This window comes from Vollenhovia emeryi, unplaced genomic scaffold (assembly GCF_000949405.1).
Source record: "Vollenhovia emeryi isolate VEMERY1.0 unplaced genomic scaffold, V.emery_V1.0 DF939141.1, whole genome shotgun sequence".
Lineage (NCBI taxonomy): Eukaryota > Metazoa > Arthropoda > Insecta > Hymenoptera > Formicidae > Vollenhovia > Vollenhovia emeryi.
In genome coordinates, this window is record NW_011967225.1 from 37,637 (window position 1) to 59,885 (window position 22,249).

At 42.8% G+C, this 22,249-nt stretch overlaps 3 protein-coding genes and 1 long non-coding RNA gene across 10 annotated transcripts in view; 2 read left to right on the forward strand and 2 right to left on the reverse strand.

Moving 5' to 3' along the window:
* Positions 1–4: 4 nt before the first annotated feature.
* On the reverse strand, positions 5–6,654 carry LOC105566920 (ubiquitin-protein ligase E3A). 4 transcript variants are annotated; one of them, XM_012021324.1, is made up of 12 exons: positions 6,649–6,654; positions 4,889–5,024; positions 4,628–4,808; positions 4,127–4,492; positions 3,029–3,339; positions 2,706–2,912; positions 2,318–2,617; positions 2,039–2,239; positions 1,620–1,897; positions 1,334–1,550; positions 1,022–1,257; positions 5–958 (listed from the first exon to the last, which is right to left on the reverse strand). In XM_012021324.1, exons 2-12 carry the CDS (start codon positions 4,994–4,996, stop codon positions 838–840), a joined length of 2,526 nt encoding a protein of 841 aa, XP_011876714.1. In that variant the 5' UTR covers positions 4,997–5,024; positions 6,649–6,654; the 3' UTR covers positions 5–837. The 4 variants fall into 4 exon arrangements, with proteins under 4 accessions (XP_011876714.1, XP_011876711.1, XP_011876713.1 ...); XM_012021321.1 differs by lacking the exon at positions 6,649–6,654 and adding an exon at positions 5,897–6,050; XM_012021323.1 differs by lacking the exon at positions 6,649–6,654 and adding an exon at positions 5,634–5,688.
* Positions 6,273–7,587, forward strand: LOC105566919. The gene is made up of 2 exons (XR_001009319.1): positions 6,273–6,506; positions 7,172–7,587. It is a non-coding gene; the product is annotated as an uncharacterized LOC105566919 (long non-coding RNA).
* A 2,019-nt stretch (positions 7,588–9,606) lies between these two features.
* Positions 9,607–15,193, forward strand: LOC105566921 (sodium- and chloride-dependent glycine transporter 1). Its single transcript, XM_012021325.1, has 11 exons — positions 9,607–10,251; positions 10,827–11,013; positions 11,115–11,367; positions 11,472–11,630; positions 12,077–12,284; positions 12,559–12,730; positions 12,794–13,150; positions 13,338–13,547; positions 13,622–13,963; positions 14,045–14,303; positions 14,379–15,193. Exons 2-11 carry the CDS (start codon positions 10,969–10,971, stop codon positions 14,543–14,545), a joined length of 2,172 nt encoding a protein of 723 aa, XP_011876715.1. The 5' UTR covers positions 9,607–10,251; positions 10,827–10,968; the 3' UTR covers positions 14,546–15,193.
* A 3,057-nt stretch (positions 15,194–18,250) lies between these two features.
* The window catches only part of LOC105566922 (cytochrome b561 domain-containing protein 2-like), a 6,417-nt gene continuing 2,418 nt past the window's right edge, over positions 18,251–22,249 (reverse strand). For 2 of the 4 annotated variants that reach the window (XM_012021327.1, XM_012021328.1), the window contains exons 2-3: positions 20,376–20,567; positions 18,251–20,138 (exon numbers count right to left, since the gene is read on the reverse strand). In XM_012021327.1, the coding sequence (XP_011876717.1) occupies positions 19,611–20,138; positions 20,376–20,567 (720 nt within the window). In that variant the 3' untranslated portion in view covers positions 18,251–19,610. Of the gene's footprint in view, positions 20,139–20,375; positions 20,568–20,709; positions 22,104–22,146; positions 22,167–22,249 lie in introns of those variants that run through there. The other 2 variants (XM_012021329.1, XM_012021326.1) reach the window with 2 other exon arrangements.

A 22,249-nucleotide genomic window follows, 5' to 3' on the forward strand; every position in this document is an offset into this window, starting at 1 on the left:
AAACTTTGTTTTAAATATCAATTTTACTTTTATCGGTCATTTAACTAGTTAAATATTATGCAAATCATATTGCTACAGGTACATCCAATTAAGGTCGCATGCTATGTGAATTATATTGCCACAAATGCATTCAATTAATTATTTTACAAAATAAATTCCAATTCTCTGACTAAAATTTTGTCTCTATTATAAATACATAAATTGAATTAGTTGTGATAACCTATGCCCTATGCTAATAAATCTCTTTGATAGAAAGTTCTTTTTATAATTTAACTCACTTTGTAATAAGAAAATAATTCATAAATAAAATAATATTTCGAAGTAAAATCACACAGTTGCAACTATTGAGTTCCCGAAACGCATCCCGTTTATGTCGACTATGTTTCGCTAAAGTTTACATATTTACTTCTATAATTCCGTACGGTTTTTACACTCAACGCAGTCGTGCGTTTCGAAATGTCTCTTGCACTTCTTCCCTCAATCGTTTCGGAATGGCCAACGAAATTGATCTTCGTTATCTATAGTAGAAAAAGTACACAGTATGGTACAAGCGACTCTTGCAGTGGTGCAAGTTTCAAAGCATTTTTCAAGAACATGTTTTTTTTTGTACAAAGAAGTCGATCTTTGATTCGTTGGAATTTTTAGAACCTTTTAATGATCCATATTGCACAAGCAACGTTTCCGTGGTTTAAGCGCACTGGCACGGTTTTGAATTATACGATAAATACTTCCGAATAATGTAGCTACGAATAAAATGACAAAAATAATTGAGTCTTATCGTGTACTTCGAATTCTCATTCGAAAGACGGTGGAAGAAAGAGGAGCGACGGAGCATGCTCATAACATGCCAAAACCTTTCGAATAATTGATTGCTTTCAACAAGCGATCCTGTAGTTTCTCTATTGTATTGTAATCCGGCAACAATAACACGTTGAAGCAGGTGTGTGCTATTGGCAATCTGAAAATATATACGATAACCATGAGCGATCGATAAACATAATCGACGTAATGCAAGCATCACCTGTCAGAATCGGGGCCGTGTCTGGCAATGACCATCTTGAGTCTCGAAAGACCGCCGACGGGCACTCGATCGCTACCCGTGGTGAATTGAAGGAGCCTCCGTTGACTCTCCGGTGGCAAGGAGTGGGCTACGCGCCAGAAGTTACGCACCGCTTCGCTGTCCACCGTGTAACCGCCTTCGTATTCCGTAGCCGCTTCCAGCTCGGCGAAGTCAAATATTTTGCTTCCGCAAACGAGCTACGCAAACGTCAAATCACCTCGTTAGAACAACCGTTCGATGTTACGTATCCTTTGTAGCACATCAAGATTGTACCTGCTCAATCTCTTCAGGTCTGAAGAGTAACGCGAGCGGGCTCTCATCCGTAACCATTTGGAAGCCACGTCTGAAGGCGTTGAATTGTCTCTCCACGGATTTATTCAGTAAGAAATCTGCGTAGAGATCGACAAATTCCTTTTTGTTTTTCTGTGTGACATACAGCTCGTCGCCGTTTTCCTTCAGCTCGTGGAACGAGAGCGAACCAAATACGTCCCTGTACAGGAGATACAATGAGAAGATACAGTAAGATTTTGTGCGCGATTGACTTGCCGCAGGCCAGTACCTGTAACCAACTCGGAAAGTTTGCATAAATATCTCGGGCATGTCATCCCCCGTATACTCCATTAGTTCCTTCATCGTTCGATATAAAGTCGGACTCCAATCCTCCAAATCCGGGAAACCGCCTTTCCTGCCTAGCAACTTTCTATAAACCACCATTGGAAAACGCACGTCCAAAATTACATTGTTATAAATTGCTAAACCAATGACAATGCCTATTAATGTAAACTGTGCGTCACTTTCGAACGATGTCGGATTGAACCATGTCATTTGCGTATCTTCCTAAAATAAAGCACAGTGTCTTGTAGAACTAAATTACAAACGTACACGAAGAGGCGTCAACCATGCTAAGGCAGAAAGAACGAAACAAGGGCAGAAAAAGTAAAGATATACAAGCTTACTTAGCTTTTCCGTCGTGCTCACCTGAGTGGTAAACATGCCAAAATCGGGATTAAATATCTCCTCGACAACTAACTGAAAGAATTCCTTGGATACACCGCCTTCGTCGACACCTTGCTCTCCCTCGAATTCGACAACCAATTGCTTCTTTAAATCAGACGGATTTTCCATTGCCACCATCTCCAATTCTACCAGCGCATCGTCTATCAAATGATCTCTTCGCACCTGTTTCAATAAAATATAATAAAATGCACTGATCCCCCAAGGCTGGTCACCTTCACCCCCGTCTTCGAGTCAACAAACCTTTAATCTGAGATATGGATTAGTCGGTTGCCCGACTACGGTTTGCAAGAAGCTCATACGTCGTTCGCTGTACATTCTGATACGATTATCATAATACAAGCCCAGAGTTTTAGTGGCCGGCGTAAGGATGAAAGCGTAATTCATGAAGCTAAATTTCATTGGCTCTTCGCTCTTGTAATAAGCGAAATCTTTGTCCATCTCTATGGCATCGCTAAGGGGCTCATTGTAAAAATCAGTAAATGCTATGAAAGGTTTGCGCGCGTCCAACGCAGTAATTCCTAATTCCGTCGCTAATGGGTCCTGTGAAACGTAGATTGTTTTTACTCGTCGCAAGAAAAATAACGCAATAGATACACCACAGGCTGAGAATTATCGACAGAGACGATACCTGAGGGATCTGCCCCGATATCGCTGATCGTGAAGTAGTCTTGTCGCTACTAGCCGATTCACCCTCGTCGCCCAACACCAGCTCGGGTGGATCCAATTCACCAGCCAACATACTCGCGTAATATAGAATTTTCATAACTTTCGTAGGTGCGGTGACAGTGTCTGCGTCTTGTACGCAATAGTCACGTGAGAAGGATCCTCCGATTACCTGTAATGCGACACCAAATCTCTTGTGATCGGAAGACAAGTAACGCGACACACAAGTCGTGTTGAGGCCTATGCAAGCGAGACAAAAGCCATCTCGACAAAGTCGAGAGAACGTACCTTGACAGTTATGAGTTCTTGGAGCGCTTGCAGAAGACATTGAAGCCGCGACTTGCAATGCTTGGCCCACACGCGTGCCAACTTGGCTTGGGCCAATACAGGTACGCAGCTCAACGCTTTGCACACCATATGGAGGGCCAGTTCCAAGTATTCGCTATTCCCGAGCATCGGAATTTCAAAAACAATGAGAAACACATTTAACAAACTATCCATACTGTCCCAGCGTACCATACGAAACACTCTCAGATCTAGTTCTATATCATCCGCCAAAGTGACTAGCGCATTGACCAGGGCTGACTCGAACACGTCGCCTGATTAAGTGGAAGGAAATATTTGAAAAAATAAGGCTCCTGAGATAAAAATCAAACGAACGGCGAAAGATTCGAAGCAAGTTACACGTAGTCTTGTTCATTAATGCCTGGACCTGCATTCTTATCCTCATTTTTCTCATCTATACAAAATCACTGAGTTTCAGGCTGTATGTACTACCGCAGAGACTTCTATAGAAGCTGCGTCAACTACAACCTGAAACTCATCGATGCATAAAAGGGAATGAAGATTATGAAAGTGTGAATCCTTGTAAAACTGAGGTCCACAGCGAATAAGACTGTACTTATCGTTGTGTATTCTGGTACAAATGACTTGACAGATGGTAAACGTTTTCGCCTGTCATCAGCTCTACTTAAATTCAACTTGATTGTCTAACGGATATTATAAAATTATCTATCGCATTGTGCGCTCACATTCTTGGTTGCGCGTTATAAGAAAAAACTAAACGATCAAGGCATTGGGATAAAAGAGCGGATCTCACAATGCCTTCTTGTTTCACTGACTTTGTAAATCCTATACTTTTGTATCTTGCGAATCGTCCGATCGGATAACGTAAATCCTAACTCGTGTAGTTTTCGTTTTGCCTGTGATGCGACAATTTTATAATACGTTTATTTTCCAAGTCATTTGTATCGAAATACGATAAGCCTGTAGAACTTGCCTCGCCTCTTTCGCCTTTCGTTCAGCGTGGAAACATTTAACTTGATTCAGTCAGCAAGAGAAGTATGTTGAAGCGGCAGTTTAAAACAAAATTATGTTTTCTCACACCTGGCAAAGACCAAAGTGCCTCGAAAGCTCTACGGACCGATGGTAAATCGACACTAGTATCATCATTATTAGGAACTGTAGGTGATGGATCACTGCTGTCCTCCTCTTTATCCTCCCCCTGGAGGGACCGTACCGCTTCCTTGTTCAAATCCGCGGGCGGCCTCAGCAGAGTGTCCGGCGCCCGTTCGAGAAGTGCCGTCAGCGGGGAATTGCTTTTCTCGGTCTTTTGAAAGCTGAGACTCAACGCCTTTCCAGAAGAAAACACTTCTCCCAAAGTACGAATTAACAGAGAATACGACTTCTCCGCTTTACATTTCTTTATAATATCCAGAAGTTTAGCTTCCGTAAGATATGACTCTTGCTTGCCTGGATGGAGAAACGAGAATGCGTTATTTGCGATCCAACGAACGGTCAGACGTTTACATTCTCGCGCACCGTCCGACGTAACGATCGGACGCCTCGTCCCCCGAGAAACGTATCTTTACCGGAGCGACCAAGTACCTTCGTCAGAGCTCGTAGAATTAACGCTTTTTACAGGTAGACTCTTAGCTAACGACGTCTGTCCAGGCTCTATGGTAGTCCGAGCGACTTTACTTGGCTGCGTCCCATCGCAAAGTCTCGCTTCCTGCGAGAACAATTGTATCGCCTGGGCAGCCGCTTGATTCGGGGTGAGATTAGTCACCTGGTGCGCAAAAACGAAGCACATGAGTAAAAAGAACGTTAATCCACGACAACAAAACGAGGCGGATCTCTACGTCATACTTTGCCACTGGAGGCACAATGCTGATTGTCACAATGAGGATTCCCACATCCGTCCGTGAGCTGGTAGAAGTAGCGTTCGATGAGTTTCTTTGCAGCCGCGCGCTTCATGTCGCTGCAAGGGCTCTCTGCTCCTACCCTGCAAAGAGCACCACGTGAAATATGTGCAAAACCGGGGCGCGCGAGGACCCGCCGGTACTCTCTACTGTGTAATTATAAACATTTTTTTGCGCCGTCAGACTGTCTCCGCGCGGCCGCCCGGATTGCTAGAGGCGCTCCGATCTCGTGGGACCCCCGGTCGCGCTAACGTCCACTCGTGCGAAAGTAACCAGTCATCGGACGGGGTTTCGCAACCCGAGGCCGGAGCACCGGGGCTTCGGGCGAGTGAAGGAACCGCGGATCGGCGAACGAAGGTCGCTCGGGTGTCTCGACGGCCGACGCGCACACGTGAGACGGCAAAAAGGACGTGTTCGCCGCGCGGGTCGTCACGGGGATTAACGTCGGTCTCTCGGAGGTTCCCCCCCCTCCCGAGACGAATCGGTGTCGATGCACCAAAACAAAAGCGCTAATTATAGACAGCCCCGCGGATCTCTCGCGTGACGAGAGACGGTAAAATACTACGTCGCTGTAAACAAATACTCTCGGGCGAGTAAGAGCGAGACGTGGGAGAAAGACCGGGGGAGGGGAGGGGACGGAGAGGGAGAGGGGCGAGAAAGTAGCCGGAAAAAAAAAAGGATCCCCCGCGCACAATTTTTGCGTAGGCTCGACGTCTCGATTTCTGACACTCGCGTTCCCCTCGGGGCGCGATCGCGAGAATCCCCGGAGCAGACCCCGCTGTCAAACGATGCTCTCCCCCCCCCTGCCCCTCCTCCTCCTCCTCCTCCTCCTCCTCCGCCGTCGTACAGCCGCGAAGGAGAACGAGCGCGTGTCTTCTTCTTATTTTTTTTCCCCCCTTTCTCTCCGTCTCTCTCTCGCGGACGACGCTAACGGCGCAGCCGACACTCGTGACACCTGGAAACGTGATCTTCTCCAGGGTCCCCCTGACTCTTGGCGCTCATAGACCGCAAATCGTCGGAATTTTGCCTGTCTCGCTGGGGGACGGGGAGGATGAGCCGTGGGCCACCGCGAGCTCCGTCGCCGCCGTCGTCGTCGCCGCCGCCGCCGCGCACCGATCCGATCCGTCTCTCGCGCGCGCGCCAGCAACTATCCGCCGTCTACGCGGACACCGCCGGGATTCCCCGCCGCACTCGGCACCACAGGTCGGGGTGAACGTCGCACGGTACTCGCTGCTCGTTCGCCGTGTTCTTTAAACGTCGCGTGTCGGCGAACGATCGGGTTCTCCACACGGAGGGACACTTTTCGATACGTCAGAGAGAGAGAGAGAGAGAGAGACTCGGTGGGGTGGGGAGGGGGAAAGGGAGGGGGAGACGGAGTTTAAAGGCGATAGAAAAATAGGGAAGTGATAATGGGAGGCCGAGACAGAGAGGACGGATAGATGAAACTACGGGAGAGAGAAAGAGGCAGCGAGCAAACGAGTTAGACAAAGAGAGAGAGAGATTCGAGATGATCCTCAAAGAGGGGACGATCTTTGGGCCTGGGAGTCTCTCCGGGTGCTTTGGAGGTTAGAGAAATGGACGGCTAAGCGAATCGCCCCGGTTTACGCGGCGGGGGATTTCGAGGGCGATTCCGAACGGCTCGCGGTAACCAGAGAGCTCGCTCGGGGAAAAAGAACCACCGCCGTCTCTTTTGCTTTCTGTGCCTACTGACGTCTACCGTTTGCGATCAGCACCAACGGGGAGGAGGGGGGCGGGGGGGCGCCGCGAGTTATCGCGCTGGCGCGCGCGGCGATTCTCGATTGATCGCGGCCGCGGCGCGGCAGATCGACCTCTCGATTTATCGCGCGATTCAAATTTTGCGCGGCAGGACTTCAAGTAAAGCCCGCTGCGGACGATGCTATTTTTTTTCTGCTGGATTGCTTGCAATCTAATAAATTGCTATCGTTGCACCATTCAGCACTCGGGATTCCTAGTAATTTAGTAAATCGCAAGCAATCCAGCAGGAAAAATAGCATCGTCTGCTGCTCAAACTGTTACCTTAGAAAGAGGCAAGGAACGAATTAAGCTGAGCTTAAAGCTAAACAACGTTGGTGAAACCGAAAGCCTTAATGTTTTGATGGAACAATTTACGATATTTATTAAGACTGAACATATGTTAAAACATGTAACATGAGACATAACATATTAAAATAGCATGGAACAAATTACTGAAATTACATATCATTTTCAGGCTATAGAAGCAGTAACGAAAAAAGTAGACAAAACCAGTCTAAGGTATAAATCTCTTTGGTTTAGGATACAACATTGACGTTATAAATGTTCACTGAGGAAAACTGCGATTTGTGACGTTATTTGGACGCTATTTTGCGTTATTTCGCGTTTTGAAAACGCGTTGAAACGAAATTGGGGGACTCCAAAATGTAAAGAACGTCCCTGTGGCATTTTGCGATGTTTTGCGTATAAAGATAACATCAAAATGTCACACCTCTAGGTATTGTATATGCGCATAAATGAATCTTAAGGGTCTATCCAGGCAAACTTGCACAGGCGCATAAGCGTATGCATAAAAATCGATCTGTCATTTATTCGCCCGTCGATCAATCTCGCAACAGTAGATAAATAAAATAAAACAAAATATCGCACTTACTTCTCGTTGCTCTGCCGTCATCCGTTGACGATTATCTCAGAACCTGTCCTTTCTCCCTTCGTTTACTCTTCCGTTATTGCTTCTTCTTGGCGACGCTCACAAACACTCACGCGCGAAATTATGTTAAATTACAATTATGATACTCGATTACAACTAAATAGCAAAGTACGATTCCGTGGTGCATTTCCCGTATTCACCGCATTTTATTAGATACGTCGTAACCGAAGGGACGCACAAGGTATTCGTTCGCCGTCTCGTAAATTAGCGCAACGAACAACTGCATGCCGTTATGCAATAGGGAATTGACAATGACGTTTCCGTGATTTTTAATTCTATATCGCCAAGTGGTCGCGAAGGCCTATGGTATATTACGCAAAAATGATTCAACTCTTATCTGTAAAAAGAACCGTGTAACACACAGCATTTGAAGAGGATTATCGGCCATTATTTGACGTTCGCACAGAATGTTATTTCTAATGTTTCGCGAAATTTGTTCTATCGGAACAGCCAGGTTTTAGAGTTAATTCCGCATTGCAGAACTGCGTTCAATTGGAACCGGAATTCAAACTGACCGGAAATGGAAACTTTACAATTTGTACGTGTAAATGTCAGAGAGATTATTATTTCTTGGCAAGCGATCGATATGTTATAACTTTCCGTCATTATTTTACCCGGCGGTCCGTATATTACTTTGCGCTCTCGAATCTGAAAGTGATAAATGTTTAGCTCAAACCTAAGAACATTTTAAAGCACGACGTGAGAGAGATTCGTCCGAGTTCGATCGTTAAAAAAGAGATCATCGCTCGCGGATGTATCGAAATTGACTGTTAATTTATGTATGTAATCCCCTTATTGCACTGCTACTTCAAATTACGCGCGATACTCATCTCGACAGATCATCGCGGAAATCAACGATAAGATTACGAATCGCGACAGTTAATTAAACGCGTTGCGAGGAGCGACGCGAAGACACGCGGGAACGTCCGTCCCGCTCGACTGATCCGACACAGTTTTCGAGCGAGGTGTTTTTGCGGCGCTACGTCATTTCTTGGAAACCGCGCTCGGTTTTTCGGCCGAGGTGTTTACGGCGCCGTATACGCAAGAGTATACGCATGGTGCGAACATTAGTTAATTTTATTTGTGCCTTTTTAATTGAACCGCCTTGTCGTCACCAATCGTCGACTTGATTAAGAAATGCAGAACGTTTCCGGTATGTTCAAGCATTTCGTGGACACTAATGTTACGCTAAACGCAGAAAGTATCGAGAAAATCGAGCGCGACTTTTTCAAATTTACACAAAAATTATGTATTAGAGTACTCACACTTTTTTGTTAGAATTAAATCGTCATCAATATATTGATCCGTGGAGACGTTTAATTGCTTCCCATCGCGCCTGAAATTCTCACAAAAGATATGCTTGGGAAAAGGACTGCCACGTGGCCTTTGTTTAAACCGAGTGGCAAATCGACGGTACGAAATTTTTTACGCGCGTTGACGCGAAAGTGATGCGTGAATAGGGATGAATTGTGAGAGTATCAATTGGCACGGAATTGCGAGACAGATTTCATTGTGCATTGTTCAGGAGAGAACGGCGCGGCGGTTTTTATTGACGACGCCGGTGACAATTACTCATTGGAAATCAATCGCGCGTCGACGACTTTTTGTGAGAAATCGAAGCAAACTGCGTGCAACAGCGTCTGATATGTGCGAAGAAGATTAATGAAAGGCAAATTGCTCTTGCCTTTTGTCCCAGTGTTTCAGAGCTGCGTGAAATTTATTCGGATTAGCGTGATTAATTTTTAATTCCTTATTCTTCATGAATTTTTAACTGCAGTAGCCCGAAGGAAATTGGAAATCAGTTTTAACTGCCCGAAGGAACTTCTAATTTCCTCCCTCGCGATGTTTTCATTATTAATAGTAATTGAAAATGTCTAAAAAGTCCGGAGGCTTCATGGATAATGAAGAAGCACTCAGCGATCGAAAGTCACGTCAAAAGCAATGCCGGGTGACTTTGCTTTTCATCTCTGTACCTCCCACGCGACCTGCCCTCGCAAGAGGATAGATGCAAATGCCTACATCCATCTCACCGAGGATAAACCTGGGCCAATCGTATAGTTGGAGGAGATAGCACCGAGGGGAAGGCCGAAGTGAGAGAGAGGATGCTAAGGTTTAGAGCAGAGCACAGCAACTCGCAGGAGCAGTAACATCGATCGATCCGGAGTGGAGCTCGAGGCTCGACAGGTCTTGGTCTCCCGTTGCGGGGGCGAAAACGAGAGGGAGAGAGAGAGAGAGAGAGAGGGTGAACACAGGGGAACAGGGAGAACGGGAACGAGGAGAGAGCGTCGAGCTCTCCGGAGAGACGAAGAGGGTTGTATGTAGCCAAAGCTCTCCTATAATCAGACAGGCAGACAGGCCGGTCAGCTGCCCGGGCACGGATCGCTCTCGCGCTGCCCGAACAGTCTTCCACACATTTCTTCGCCTCTGTTCATCCCAATCTCTCGCCTTCTTTTCCCTTTACTTCCTCTCCGGTTCTGTTTTCCTGCTCTCCTTCTTTCTACCGGACTTCCACGGATAACCGCGACTCGGGTCTGCCACGCGTCGACCTTGAAATCTAGTGACAGTGCGAGTCTGACCTTGACGAGCTTCTCTGTCAAGGCTGACAGGTAGGTCAGTGGTATCCGGCGGCCGTCAGCTGGTACCGGTTCTTCATTAACGTACTTAAGCGAATGTATGAACGTGCATGATTTTGTATGATAGAAACACGATAAGCGTCATTCCGGGATCTATGGATGTACAACTGCCTCGCTAATTTTTTATGTTATCGTATGTAATTTTAACGAGGCAGTTCAAGCGATTTTCTGCTTCTTTCCAAAATCGATATTTCAAAATGACGAAGGAAGAAATTTGAAGTTTTACGATTAAATTTAATATGCTAGTGAGTTTAAGTTTCAATCCAATAAATTGACTTATTGGGGAAAGTATGAAAGTTATATCTTTCTCCGATGTCAATGTTTCTTTCATGAAATGCCGTTAAACACTTTTAACTTTTTTAAAATTGCCTTTTCGACGTGCACGTTCGACGTATCCAAAGCCCATTGTTTTACGTCTTTTTTTACGCCACTTTAGTATCTGAGTAAAATTAACTTTTTGTATTAGATGTCTAAGAAAGTTTAGCTTCGGTAGATGAACATAAAAGAGCATCATTAAAACGATATTCAATAAAAAAATTGGTATACAGGATAAGAAATGGACGCATAGGAAGTTCGCTGACCAAAGAGAATTAGCAATTAACATTGAACTTTGGTGGGCGCAACTCGCCGGTAGCCATGAGAAAACGAAGAAGCAATTAACCTTACGGCAAGAGACTGTATGCATAGAAAATGGAGGAAGCGTCTTCAAGAGTACGTCCTTACGTGGACTGGGATGTAAGCAAAGTTCACATTAATTTGATAAATATTACTTTCCAGATCGCATACCATGTAAAAGCGTTTAAAGCGAATAAAGTACAGTCGTCGATCCTTTTTAGAACGAAGACAAATACTCAGTGGCGAACAGTCAAGCACCATTGCAGGACGGGGAAGACGAACACCCGGAGCGCGGGACTTGGACCGGAAAATTCGATTTTCTTCTGTCTCTTCTGGGATACAGCGTGGGTCTGGGAAATGTCTGGAGATTCCCGTATCTTTGCTACTCGAACGGCGGCGGTGCTTTCTTGATACCGTTCACGGTGATGCTCATCATCGCCGGATTGCCTCTTATGTTCATGGAGCTTTCCTTAGGTGATCAACGAAAGGAATCAATGAAACACTTCGAAATTCGTAATATGGATTATTCGTGCTACCATGATTCGTATAGATATATATACGTTTTTTTTATTTTGCAGGACAATACGCCAGTCTCGGACCGGTGGCGCTTTACAAGCAGTTTTGTCCTCTGCTTTGTGGCCTAGGATACGGAATGGTCCTCGTTAGCTCCGTTGTCATGCTTTATTATAATTTAATCATCGCCTGGACGCTGTACTACATGTTTGCCTCAGTCGTTGGTAAATGACAATATTAATATACGCAAGATATCCTATGCATGATTTGACCTGTCGTTAGCTTCAACGTAACGTCCCAGTAAACGCCAAGTGTCAGCTACATTGCATGCCCCAGCGAGAAATGACTCGTCGATCGCTGTCGAAACAATGTCGAGTCAACGTCGATGAACGTCGATTCGACATCGTTTCGACGAATCATTTCTCACTGGGTTTATGTTAGGATTTCTCACTCAACAATGTAAATGTGTGAGAAATTCTAACATAAATGCAATGTAACTGATGCTCGATGTTTACTGGGATACTATTGCAACTGTGTAGCTTATAAAGCTCTGACGTAAAAAAATAATAAATTTGAAAACAGATATACGTGACACAGTTTACGAGTGAAGACCAAGTAAAAGTAGAAAGTATAATGTTACTTTTCCGAAGACTTACTTGAGTCCTTTCAGGCGGTTGGGAATTGCCTTGGAGCAAATGCGAGAAGGAGTGGAGCACCGAGGATTGCTTCATGCCGGACGCTGCCGAGGCTTGCGTCTCTCAAAACGCTTTTTATTTCAAAAGACAATGCGTCAATTCAAATCAAATGACTGCGATGGGCCTGATTATCGAAAATATAACCGGCGCTATCAGGAGGCCGCCAGCCGAGGAATATTTTCAGTAATGACATACGCCGTACAGATGCTTTTTTAAATTATTTGTCCTTCTGTATTTATATGATTCAAATATATTTTCTTTTTCCCTGCTGAACCTTTGCGTTGGCTTTGTCTTAGATTATGCTACATTTGTAAGAAGAAAAGCTAATCTCAGTTTAAACATAATTTGCAATATTGTACATTGACAATTTTAAATAAGAAATAAAAGACAATTTCTTAATTTTTTCCCTCCATTTTAAAAGACAATTTTCTTCAGAAGAAAATTTCTTTGCGTCTAGCAATTACGTTTTGGGGATCAGCAGCGGGATCGAGGAAACTGGATCGATTCGACCGTCCTTGGCGGCCTGCCTCTTTCTGGCGTGGATCATTGTGTTCCTTTGCCTGAGCAAAGGCGTGCAAAGCTCAGGCAAAGTTGTCTACTTCACCGCTCTTTTTCCATACGTTGTCCTGGTACGTTTGCAACGCACGTAAATAATTTAGCGTATTTTAAACAAACGTACTTCTTTCTCGTAGATCGCCCTTTTTATTCGCGGAATTTTACTTCCCGGTGCTAAGGAGGGTATACTCTTTTATCTGACTCCTGACTGGAGGAGACTGATGTCCGCCAAAGTATGGGGGGACGCTGCCGTACAGATCTTTTTCGCCTTGAGTCCAGCCTGGGGAGGCCTGATCACTTTGAGCTCGTACAACAAGTTCACCAACAACTGCTACAAGGACTCCTTAATCGTGGCGATCAGCAACATTGGGACTTCCTTCTTCGCCGGCATGGTGATCTTCTCGGTAATCGGTTTCCTTGCTCACGAGCTCGACGTACCGGTGGCGTCGGTGGTAGACGAAGGCGCTGGCTTGGCATTTATTGTCTATCCAGAGGTGATTATTAATTTTCCGCACCCATGCCCTCGATTCAATCAATCTTGCATTCTTTTCCCCGTCGACATCAACATCATCCACGTGTTAAAGAAAAATAATCGGATAAGTAATGGCTTCCCATCGATGAGTTGGCGCTCGAAGTTATGCCCTGGGATCAAATGATCGACGATTCTTTGACTACGCGTAGGTTGTGGCTCGTCTGCCGGGTGCGCCCGTCTGGTCGCTGCTATTCTTCATCATGCTGCTCACTTTGGGCCTCGATTCACAGTTTGCTCTGATGGAGACCGTCACCACGGCGATACTCGACGGTGTCCCATCGTTGAGAAGCTATAAAATCTGGGTGGTCTTAGGAGCTGCGGTGGTCGGCTATTCCGGTGGTGTCGTTTTCACCACTAACGTGAGTCACCAACGATTTCATTAATACGGAATTGATCTTTAACGTACTATTGCAAATCGTCTGTTTCTCTTCAGGCTGGCATGTACTGGCTGCAACTAATGGATAAATACGCGGCCAATTGGTCCGTCCTGCTGATCGCCATAAGCGAATGTATCCTCGTGGCGTGGGTGTATGGTGCGGATCGCTTTTTGGACGACGTTCAGCAGATGATCGGACCCCGGGACCGTTTGTGGAGATTCTTCTGGACATGGATGTGGAAACTCATCACACCTGCGGCGCTGTTCTTCATCCTTTGTTTCAATTGGGTGGAGTACGAACCACTCAAGTATGGAGCTTACATTTATCCGAAATGGGCGGATGTGTTAGGCTGGGTAGTCAGTATGCTTCCCGTTTTAGTAATTGTCGGGCTAGCTATAGTAAGTTGGAACGTCCTCTTTATCTAAATATTACATCACGCCGATGAACGTGCATTGTTATACGAAAAGTGATGAATATAGGATCAGCTAAAGGGACGGCGTCGGCGCTCGTCCTACGATGACGATGAAGAGGATGACGACGACGAGGACGATGAGGATGACGATGACGACGACGACGACGACGACGAGCTGGACGGATCTTGCAGGAAGGCCGGGAAGGAAAAGAACAAGAATAAAAGTAAGAACATATGGGACCGCGCGAAGATATTGTTGCAGCCGACATCCAAGTGGGGCCCGGCGTCGTCTATGACACCTTCCAGAACTCTGATGGCTTCCTTAGGTGATGATTGTTCGTTAACTTGAATGGCAATGATTTTGAGCGCTAAATTGTTATATGTTTTTTAACGTCTTGCAGCAAACCCAGGAGGATACGACTCGGTGCGGGATACGATTATCCTGATAAACGGTCAGCCAATGATGATACAACCACCCAGCGTCATTCCAACTGCTCAGAAGCTCCCCGGACCATCGATTCTGAAGAATTCTAGTAAAACTAATCTGATTACCTCGCAGCAAGTGTGACACGACACGTTTGTTTCACGTTCGGTGACGAATCCTTAGAAGAACGATGCTGAAGACAGTGTCCCTAACGCAAAGTAAGTCTGTCTTCGACATGAAAAAGTATTCCCGTAATGTCGACATTGTGTACATTGTCAACCGCGATTGCCAATACGCCAGTTATTTTATTATTATTAAATTCACCAGAAGCATTAAATTTGGGATGTTTCGAACTCGAAGTTGATCGAAAATTATATAACTTTCATCATTAGGCACGATCCTCACATTCTTCACGATCGATTGCGCTCAAGCAAGTGGAGAGGATTTTTTATTAACTATATACAGTCTATAAATATTTATAATTTTTCGTGCTTTTTGGATGAATTAAAATTGCAACACTTTTATGATAAAAGAACGTCGATCGAATAATTCCCTGACATTGATAGAGGAGCCTGAATAAGTAGTTGATACTAAAAGTTTATGGTCAGGAGATGTAAATGTTATGTAAAACTCGGTGGTTAAAAGAAGTTTAAAAGGATTACAAAGAGTGATGTAGACTGTATTATTTTTTTTTTAAAATCGCTGACATCTTATCCTCCAAGTGGAATGGAAGGTATCGTACACAAAAGATAATTGTTTCACAATGGAAAAACATTTATTTTTTTAATCGACTAATTATTTTTATTGTGAAAGAAAATATAAATATACACATATAATTTATATAATAAAATATACGCGTTTATAGTATATTTAACAAATAGAACAAAAAAATTTAAGTAGGCAGTGCATAGACGTAGTAAATATAGACTGAGCGTCCCATTGACTAAGCTGAAGCTTGTGGAGAGAGAGAGAGAGAGAGAGAAGATTTAAGAGGACTTTACTTTCTTTCTCTGTCTTACACCATCGTAAAAGAAAAGAATCGTGCCTGCGCAGTATTACACAGGCATTCTCCATTCTCACGATGGTGAGACAGAGAAAGAAAGTCTTCTTAAATCGTCTCTGTCTCTCTCTTCACAAGCTTCAGCTTATTCAATGGAACGCTCAGTTTATATTTACTATGTCTACGGGGCAGTGTGAAGAGAGAAACTGAGAACACATATTTATGTATGCCAATCTCTCTCGCAAACATGGTAGATATAATTTACAGAGATATATCGTAGCTAAATTCTGTATCTTGTAGATATGTGTATCGTCTAAAGAGATTCTCAAATATTATATCGATCTCTTTGGCGTACAAAGGCATTCAGGGAATAGATTAAATACTTTGGATACGCTGAAGAAAACGATAGCGAAGGGTAGGCAAGAAAAATCGCGAAATCTGTTATAACTAGCGAATTTATGGAGAAGGATATAGTGTAGACTTGTTGGCGAGCAGTAACGTAAAACGGGAAAAATCGCGAACCTTTATTTTTTATGGAAAGTATTTCTTGGATAATTTTATGTGATAATGTAGCAGAATAATTAGATCTCACTCTATCACAATTAAAAAGAAACTACTGATGCCTTGACAGCTTTTTCAAGGGAAACTTGACTCCGGAGTAAATGAATAACTTTATAAACAAAGAGAGTGGCCTTAGTTCTCGGAAAGAAATTTGCATATTAAGGTGGAAATATTTATATGCCAATTATTCCAAGCGTGTCTTGCTTGAAATAGTTTTTACTCCTCGCCGCGTGATATATGCCACGCCAGAAAGTCAGTATCTCATACTTTCGCACTGTCATTTTTAGTGCGAAATATTTTTCGAGACTTCTATCTCGTTTGAATCTTACGAGGTGAGCGGCTCATGAGTCGTTTAACATTTGTAAGTACATACATTAAAGACGAAGCGAAAATCAAAAACCTTTATTTGTAATCTTCTTACTAAAAAAGAGATGTTACCAGCGCGAATGTCGTTAATATCGAACAGTTAAGGCCCTTCTCCGCGATGCCGATTGATTTTCTCGAAGCGCAATGTGCTTCATTTCTCTTTTAGGTTCAGAGTAAATGAAAGTTTACAATTTAGAAATACTAGACATGACAGAACGCGCGCTTCGCGCGAGCTGTTTGTGGTCAAGCATTGTATATTTTTAGGAATTTGTACACACGCGAAGAGAGAGAGAGAGAGAGAGAGAGAGAGAGAGAGAGAGAGAGAGAGAGAGAGAGAGAGAGAAGTAATTGTATGCGCAACGTCGTTTTAAAATAAAAAATAATATGTCGCTCACTGATACGAGTCGCAACAGCAAAGTTGTATATCGCTAACTATATTTTATATTTTTTAAAATGGGTATTTATTAAAATAATTATAGAATACTGAAAAAGTCTTCTTTTTAAATACAAATTAAAAAAATTTTATACGCATGGTTTTGTCTCTAACACTTATTCGAATGCTCGTTGGAATCATTTGAATAAATAAAATAAAAGCACAGAACAGATGATTCACTTTGCACAAGCAAATAACAAAAATGTAAGACACTTTAAAAAATTAAATATAAAGTATATTTAATTGTACAATAGTCTGGATTTTACATAATTAGTCTATAATAATCGTATACATTTTTGTATTGTTACTGTTTAACATGTATAGTCAGCGATGTAAAACTTTGCTGTTGCGAACTGTATCAGTGAGTGACAAATTACTTTTTATTTTAAATTGACGTTGCGCATACAATTACTTCTTCGCGTGTATACAAATTCTTAAAAATATACAATGCTTGACCGCAAACTGCGCGCGCGTTTTATCGTTTCTAGTTAAAATAAAAAACACTATGCAATAACTGCAAAATTAGAAAACCAACGACTAGTGGTAGAGTATAATAAAACAAATTTAAAAGACTCGTAGATTAAAACAATCCAAGATGATTTTTGGAACCTTCGCAAACGCGTGTCGGGTTGTAGTATTGAATACTGTCGTGAGAACGTACTTCAGATATTGGCGAGCTTGAAAACGGGATAAGAAAAATGTATTTTAGTAAGCTGCGTTTCGAGATAGCGGAATTTACATGACTGTTTCCCTCCTCGGTAAATGTTCCGCCAAGCCAGTTGAATGTTCAATAACTTTAATGTTTTTAGACCATGCGCTAGTTACCTAATATGTATGACATGACCTTCCACACAATGATTGTATGTATATATGCCTCGCCGTAAAATAATGACAATTAGTTTAATGTTAGTCACAATGTTGGCTGGTTCTTATGCCGACCAAGTAAGATGGTTGACTGTTCTAATAATAAGTAGAATTAAGAGCAGTGACGCATTATGAACCATAACGACACAGCGGTAACACGATGGTACTAGCGATATTAAATCGAGCGTTATTTGACATAATTTCCCCAAGTAAGTCTCTTCGTTCAAGAAAGTTGCGATACTTTAACATCTTATATGTCGCTCGAGCATTTTTTAAATTTAATTTGAAAAGAACTAAACAGTAAAACAAAGTGATGTTTCGTTATTATAATTGTGTCGAATATTTACGCAAAGAAAGTTTAGCTGTCATCGCGCAGTGGTTACGGTTCTGACATCGTTACGAGCAATCAGTAGAGCGAACAGTACAAATTAACGTGTCCCAGTTGCATATGATAGAAAAAAAAGGCGGTTTCTTTCAAGAGAAGCCTCTTTTCTTCATGGCAGAAAGTTAGCGGAAAGGACTCTTTTCTCAAGTATCCTCGCCAAATAAATTTGTAAGAAGAAAAAGTGTGTTTTCTTCGTATAATTAACGACTGGCATGCACGATGCAATTATTGGGACAAATATTTTCTGCAAAAGAGCAATTTTATTGTAGCATCGAAATACTGATGTCTTAATGGAGAACATACTGAATGGCGTACACATCAGGACACAATAATGCCTTGAATGGATATGTACAATATTAGGAGAGAGACTTACACGTTGAAAAGACAGAAAGATTAGAGATGATTATATTATACATATGTCTTGAATGTAATAAAGAAAAAGTAGAATGTATGTTGACAGCCCGACGAAAAAGACGCGGTTAAATTGATGTCGACTCGGCGTCGTTTTGACATCGGTCGAGGTGTCATTTCTCTCCTAGGTCCGGTTTCACCGCCGTTGTTTAACTTTAAGCTTAGCTTAATTCGTTCTTTGTCTCTTTCCATCTGTTACTAAAGAGACAGGCATGAATTAAGCTGAGATTAAAGTTAAGCGACGTTTGGCGAAACCGGACCCTAGTAGCACATAGTGCATTGGTTAAACATTGGCCCATTTGGTTGCATTGGGCCAACGTTTCGCCGATATTTGGTCAGTGCACTGTGCCGCTGAGATACTGTTGTGTAATTTAAAACAATTTTGAGTAGATTGATTGAAATAAAAAACAAATAGGGAGACTGGGTCCTCTCAAGATGAAAGTTATTAATAATTAATAACTTTAATAATTAATAGCCTAAATTATACTATTAACAATTAAGTGTTAATATATGTGAGAGTTCTACATATATGTTTCATATATGTATAGTTAGTATATAATTTAGTATATAAAGGTATTAAAAAGATGCCAAATAAATACGTTGTGTTATATATGTACATTGCATTATAAAAAAATATATATATCTATGTTACAAGCACATCCACGAGTATATAATACATATGCGGGCGCATATGTGCAAATTTGTGGTGCATAATAAATGTTATGTATGCGTAATAAATGTTATGATGCGTGTGCAATCAATAAAGTGTTGGTATACATGGTTAACAGTGTGCTGTCAGATCTCTAATCTCATGGCTGTCGCCATGACTGGTTTCTAATATAACGACACGCCCTTCTTTAATTCGTACAGGCAACATCCGCGATGGGGCTAACAATTCAAATAACGGGTTTAATTCTATGGTCTTTGGCTTTTCACTGTTCCGTTGAATATTTTACAGGAGTTGCTTCGAGAGTGACCCCACTTGCCGAAACTAAATTTCATTATTGTTCTCCAAGTTCGTCGAGCGAAATCCAATCAGTTTAACAATTGCTGAGACAAATGAATTTTTCGTCGATCGAGCAGGGACACCCTTGGATGTTACTTTCGGGCTACAACTCCCGCACGTCGTCCGCGTCCCGACGTCATAAATCGTCTTTCAGACTTGCGCCGGACTTCGGTCAACGAGGTCTTACGTGTCGCTCGAAGGTGGTCCGAATATGACTCTGCACCTCGAAACAGCGCCGAGGATCGGTTTCACGAGTATCAGGACGCCCGCGAAGAACAACGACGCGAACGTCAAGTCTCTTCCGACGTCGGTGCCGGCGGCGGAAAACCAATTGCTGTAGGTCCCATTGATGAGGGTAGCCAGTAAAAGAATGGTTATGCCAATGCCGCCGCAAGCGTGAGCGACCTTGACGAGTATCGGCCTTACGCGCGGATATATCCAGACGGTGTTATTCGCCAGGATTCCGAAAGTGGCGGCCAGGACGGTCAGTATAATCGTCGTTAAGCCCAGCTGCGAGTGAGTCGTGGCGAAATGGTGATAATTATGGTTGACTTTGTGAACGATGATGATGATAAAACCGATCCCAATTACGGTCAGGCCAATCGTGTGTAGAATCCAGTGTATCGTCACTCTGCTGCGCCTGGGTAGTTTCCAAGAGACGTACGCCTCGCCGGAGACGCTGAAGACGGCTTCTGCGACCAGGAGACCGACCTTCGCCGCGAGAATGGCAAAATGTTGAAAATTATCAAATTGCAATGCAATCTTGGGACGAAAAGATTAAGGGGCGCATTTAGTCATCATTTTGATTGATTGATCAGCATTGCCGTAAATAATGACAACGATAAAAGATGCCTGCAGTACATCAATTGACTGGAGATTAAACTGGCTACGTTTGATTTCTCAGAGGGGATATTCAAGCGGTTTTTCTTTCGCTCTTTCCATACTTACCCCAACAGACATGCAAATGGGGTGCCAAGAGAAGAAACTGTAGTTCTGACAGGCAACTACCAGGATATATATCACTGGAGCCACGAGCAGAAAATGCGTCAGTGTCGAGAAGCCGAGCGTTATGGCGCTCGGCGGTCCTTTGTTACCTTCGTTGCTCATGTCGAGGAGAATGCGATGATATTTCTTTGACGCCTGAATGAAATAAAAAGATATCTCAGTAAGCCGAATGAAATCTTACGAAACCGAATAAATTCAAACGGACGAAAATGTTTTTTGGAGTAAAAAAAAGGCAAGGATTAAAATTAAAATTAATATCCTTTCTAGTTCTTCTCACATTTATTCTGCCAAATTTCACAACGCCTTTACGTAACATTATTATTGGCATTATTGTTGACATTACAGGAAAACTTGTTTGAAAATTACTGCAGCCAGGGTCCGGAAAATTTTCATCCCGGCACTGCCGGCTGAGCATAAAGTTCTATGAACACTGTCGGTATCTTTTTACGTAATTTCTCGTAATTATTACGAGGCACTGGATGCCACGATGCGTGATTCATCTATAATTGTGCGGCGCGATTTCTCGCGTCTTCGAACGTATCTCTTCCACTCTTGTTATCTTAACTTATCTAACCAGCTTGACTTTAGTGCGCGCGTACGTGACGGTTCGATTAAGTAATACACAAATAAAAAAAAGGGAAAATTAATAGTATGTATTTATAAATATGAATGATAAACTTTTTATCACAGACGCACGCGTATGAAGCTTATTAATTCCGCATATCTTGGAAGTTGCGATTTTAGAAGCGTAAAGAAAATATCAAATTCGCTGCTCGGAGCTCGTATATTAGAAAGTGTAACAATTTAAAAATAGTATTACAGTATTACGGTAAAAATGTAATTACGAGACACGATTTGCGCGGCGTTAAATTAACGAAAGGAGTGGTGTGTTTGCAAAAAGCGTTATCCAAGACAAAGCTACGCCTCGAGCTAAGCGAATCGCCGTCTATTAAACAACAGAGATCGTGGCATTAGTTAAGCGATAAAATTCAAGTCCTCGTAACAAACCGTTTCGTTAATGACTCGATAACCACCGATAAGAAATGCACGTTGAGTAACAACGCAAAAATGTCACTCGGTCTGCCGTTCATTGCGGAATGTAAGACTGCATTTGCAGCTTTGCAGCGCCCCTGCATTCCGACGGTTGTGTAAATATAAAAATTACAACGACAGTCGCGGAAAAAAAGGTGCTCGAAGAGGAATTCATTTCCGCAAAATTCGTACAAAGACACTCTGTTCAAATTACTTTTACTTATATCAGATGGAAAATTCGCTAGTCTCTGTATCTGAAAACGCGTCTGCCCCAATATTATTGAAATATTAAGTTTACGTACGTAAACAGACATACATTCTTTAACATTACACAAATATTTCATTGCAGAGAAAGGCTCTTTGCCATAAAATGCTTAATCTGTAAATCAATGCCGTTTTAAAAATAGCACACGTTATCACACGTACAGATATACGGCAGACATGCAAATGTTGACATACAATAATTTTGACGGCCGACATTTTTATTTATAATATGTTACTTCATTTATGGCATGCATTTACTCCTAGGGCCCGTATTTATAGTCGTTTCTCAATTCTCGTCTCAGATGAGATACTCAGATTGGAGTGTCATGTCTTGAGACACAGACGGTTCAATAGTTACGATTAAAGATCAACTGACTGTGAAGCTATACTCAGATGAAAAGGGGACCGATTCACTCACCTGAAATTCGTCTCGAGAGTCAAAATATCGATTAAAGCGGCGACGCGCAATTTTCCTCGACTCAAATCTTATAGCGTTTTCGATTTGCTGACTCGACCCGACT

Bases quoted from the DNA above. Each gene is read 5' to 3' on its own strand.
- LOC105566920 (XM_012021321.1), bottom strand. From the start codon at position 5,943: ATGAGCGCCAAGAGTCAGGGGGACCCTGGAGAAGATCACGTTTCCAG. The intron at 1,551-1,619 runs GTACTGGCCTGC...TCTCCTGTACAG, and splicing joins ACTTTCCGAGTTGGTTACAG to GGACGTATTTGGTTCGCTCT. The intron at 1,258-1,333 runs GTACAATCTTGA...ACGTTTGCGTAG, and splicing joins GACCTGAAGAGATTGAGCAG to CTCGTTTGCGGAAGCAAAAT.
- LOC105566921 (XM_012021325.1), top strand. From the start codon at position 10,969: ATGGAGGAAGCGTCTTCAAGAGTACGTCCTTACGTGGACTGGGAT. The intron at 12,731-12,793 runs GTACGTTTGCAA...TCTTTCTCGTAG, and splicing joins TTTTTCCATACGTTGTCCTG to ATCGCCCTTTTTATTCGCGG. The intron at 13,964-14,044 runs GTAAGTTGGAAC...TGATGAATATAG, and splicing joins TAATTGTCGGGCTAGCTATA to GATCAGCTAAAGGGACGGCG.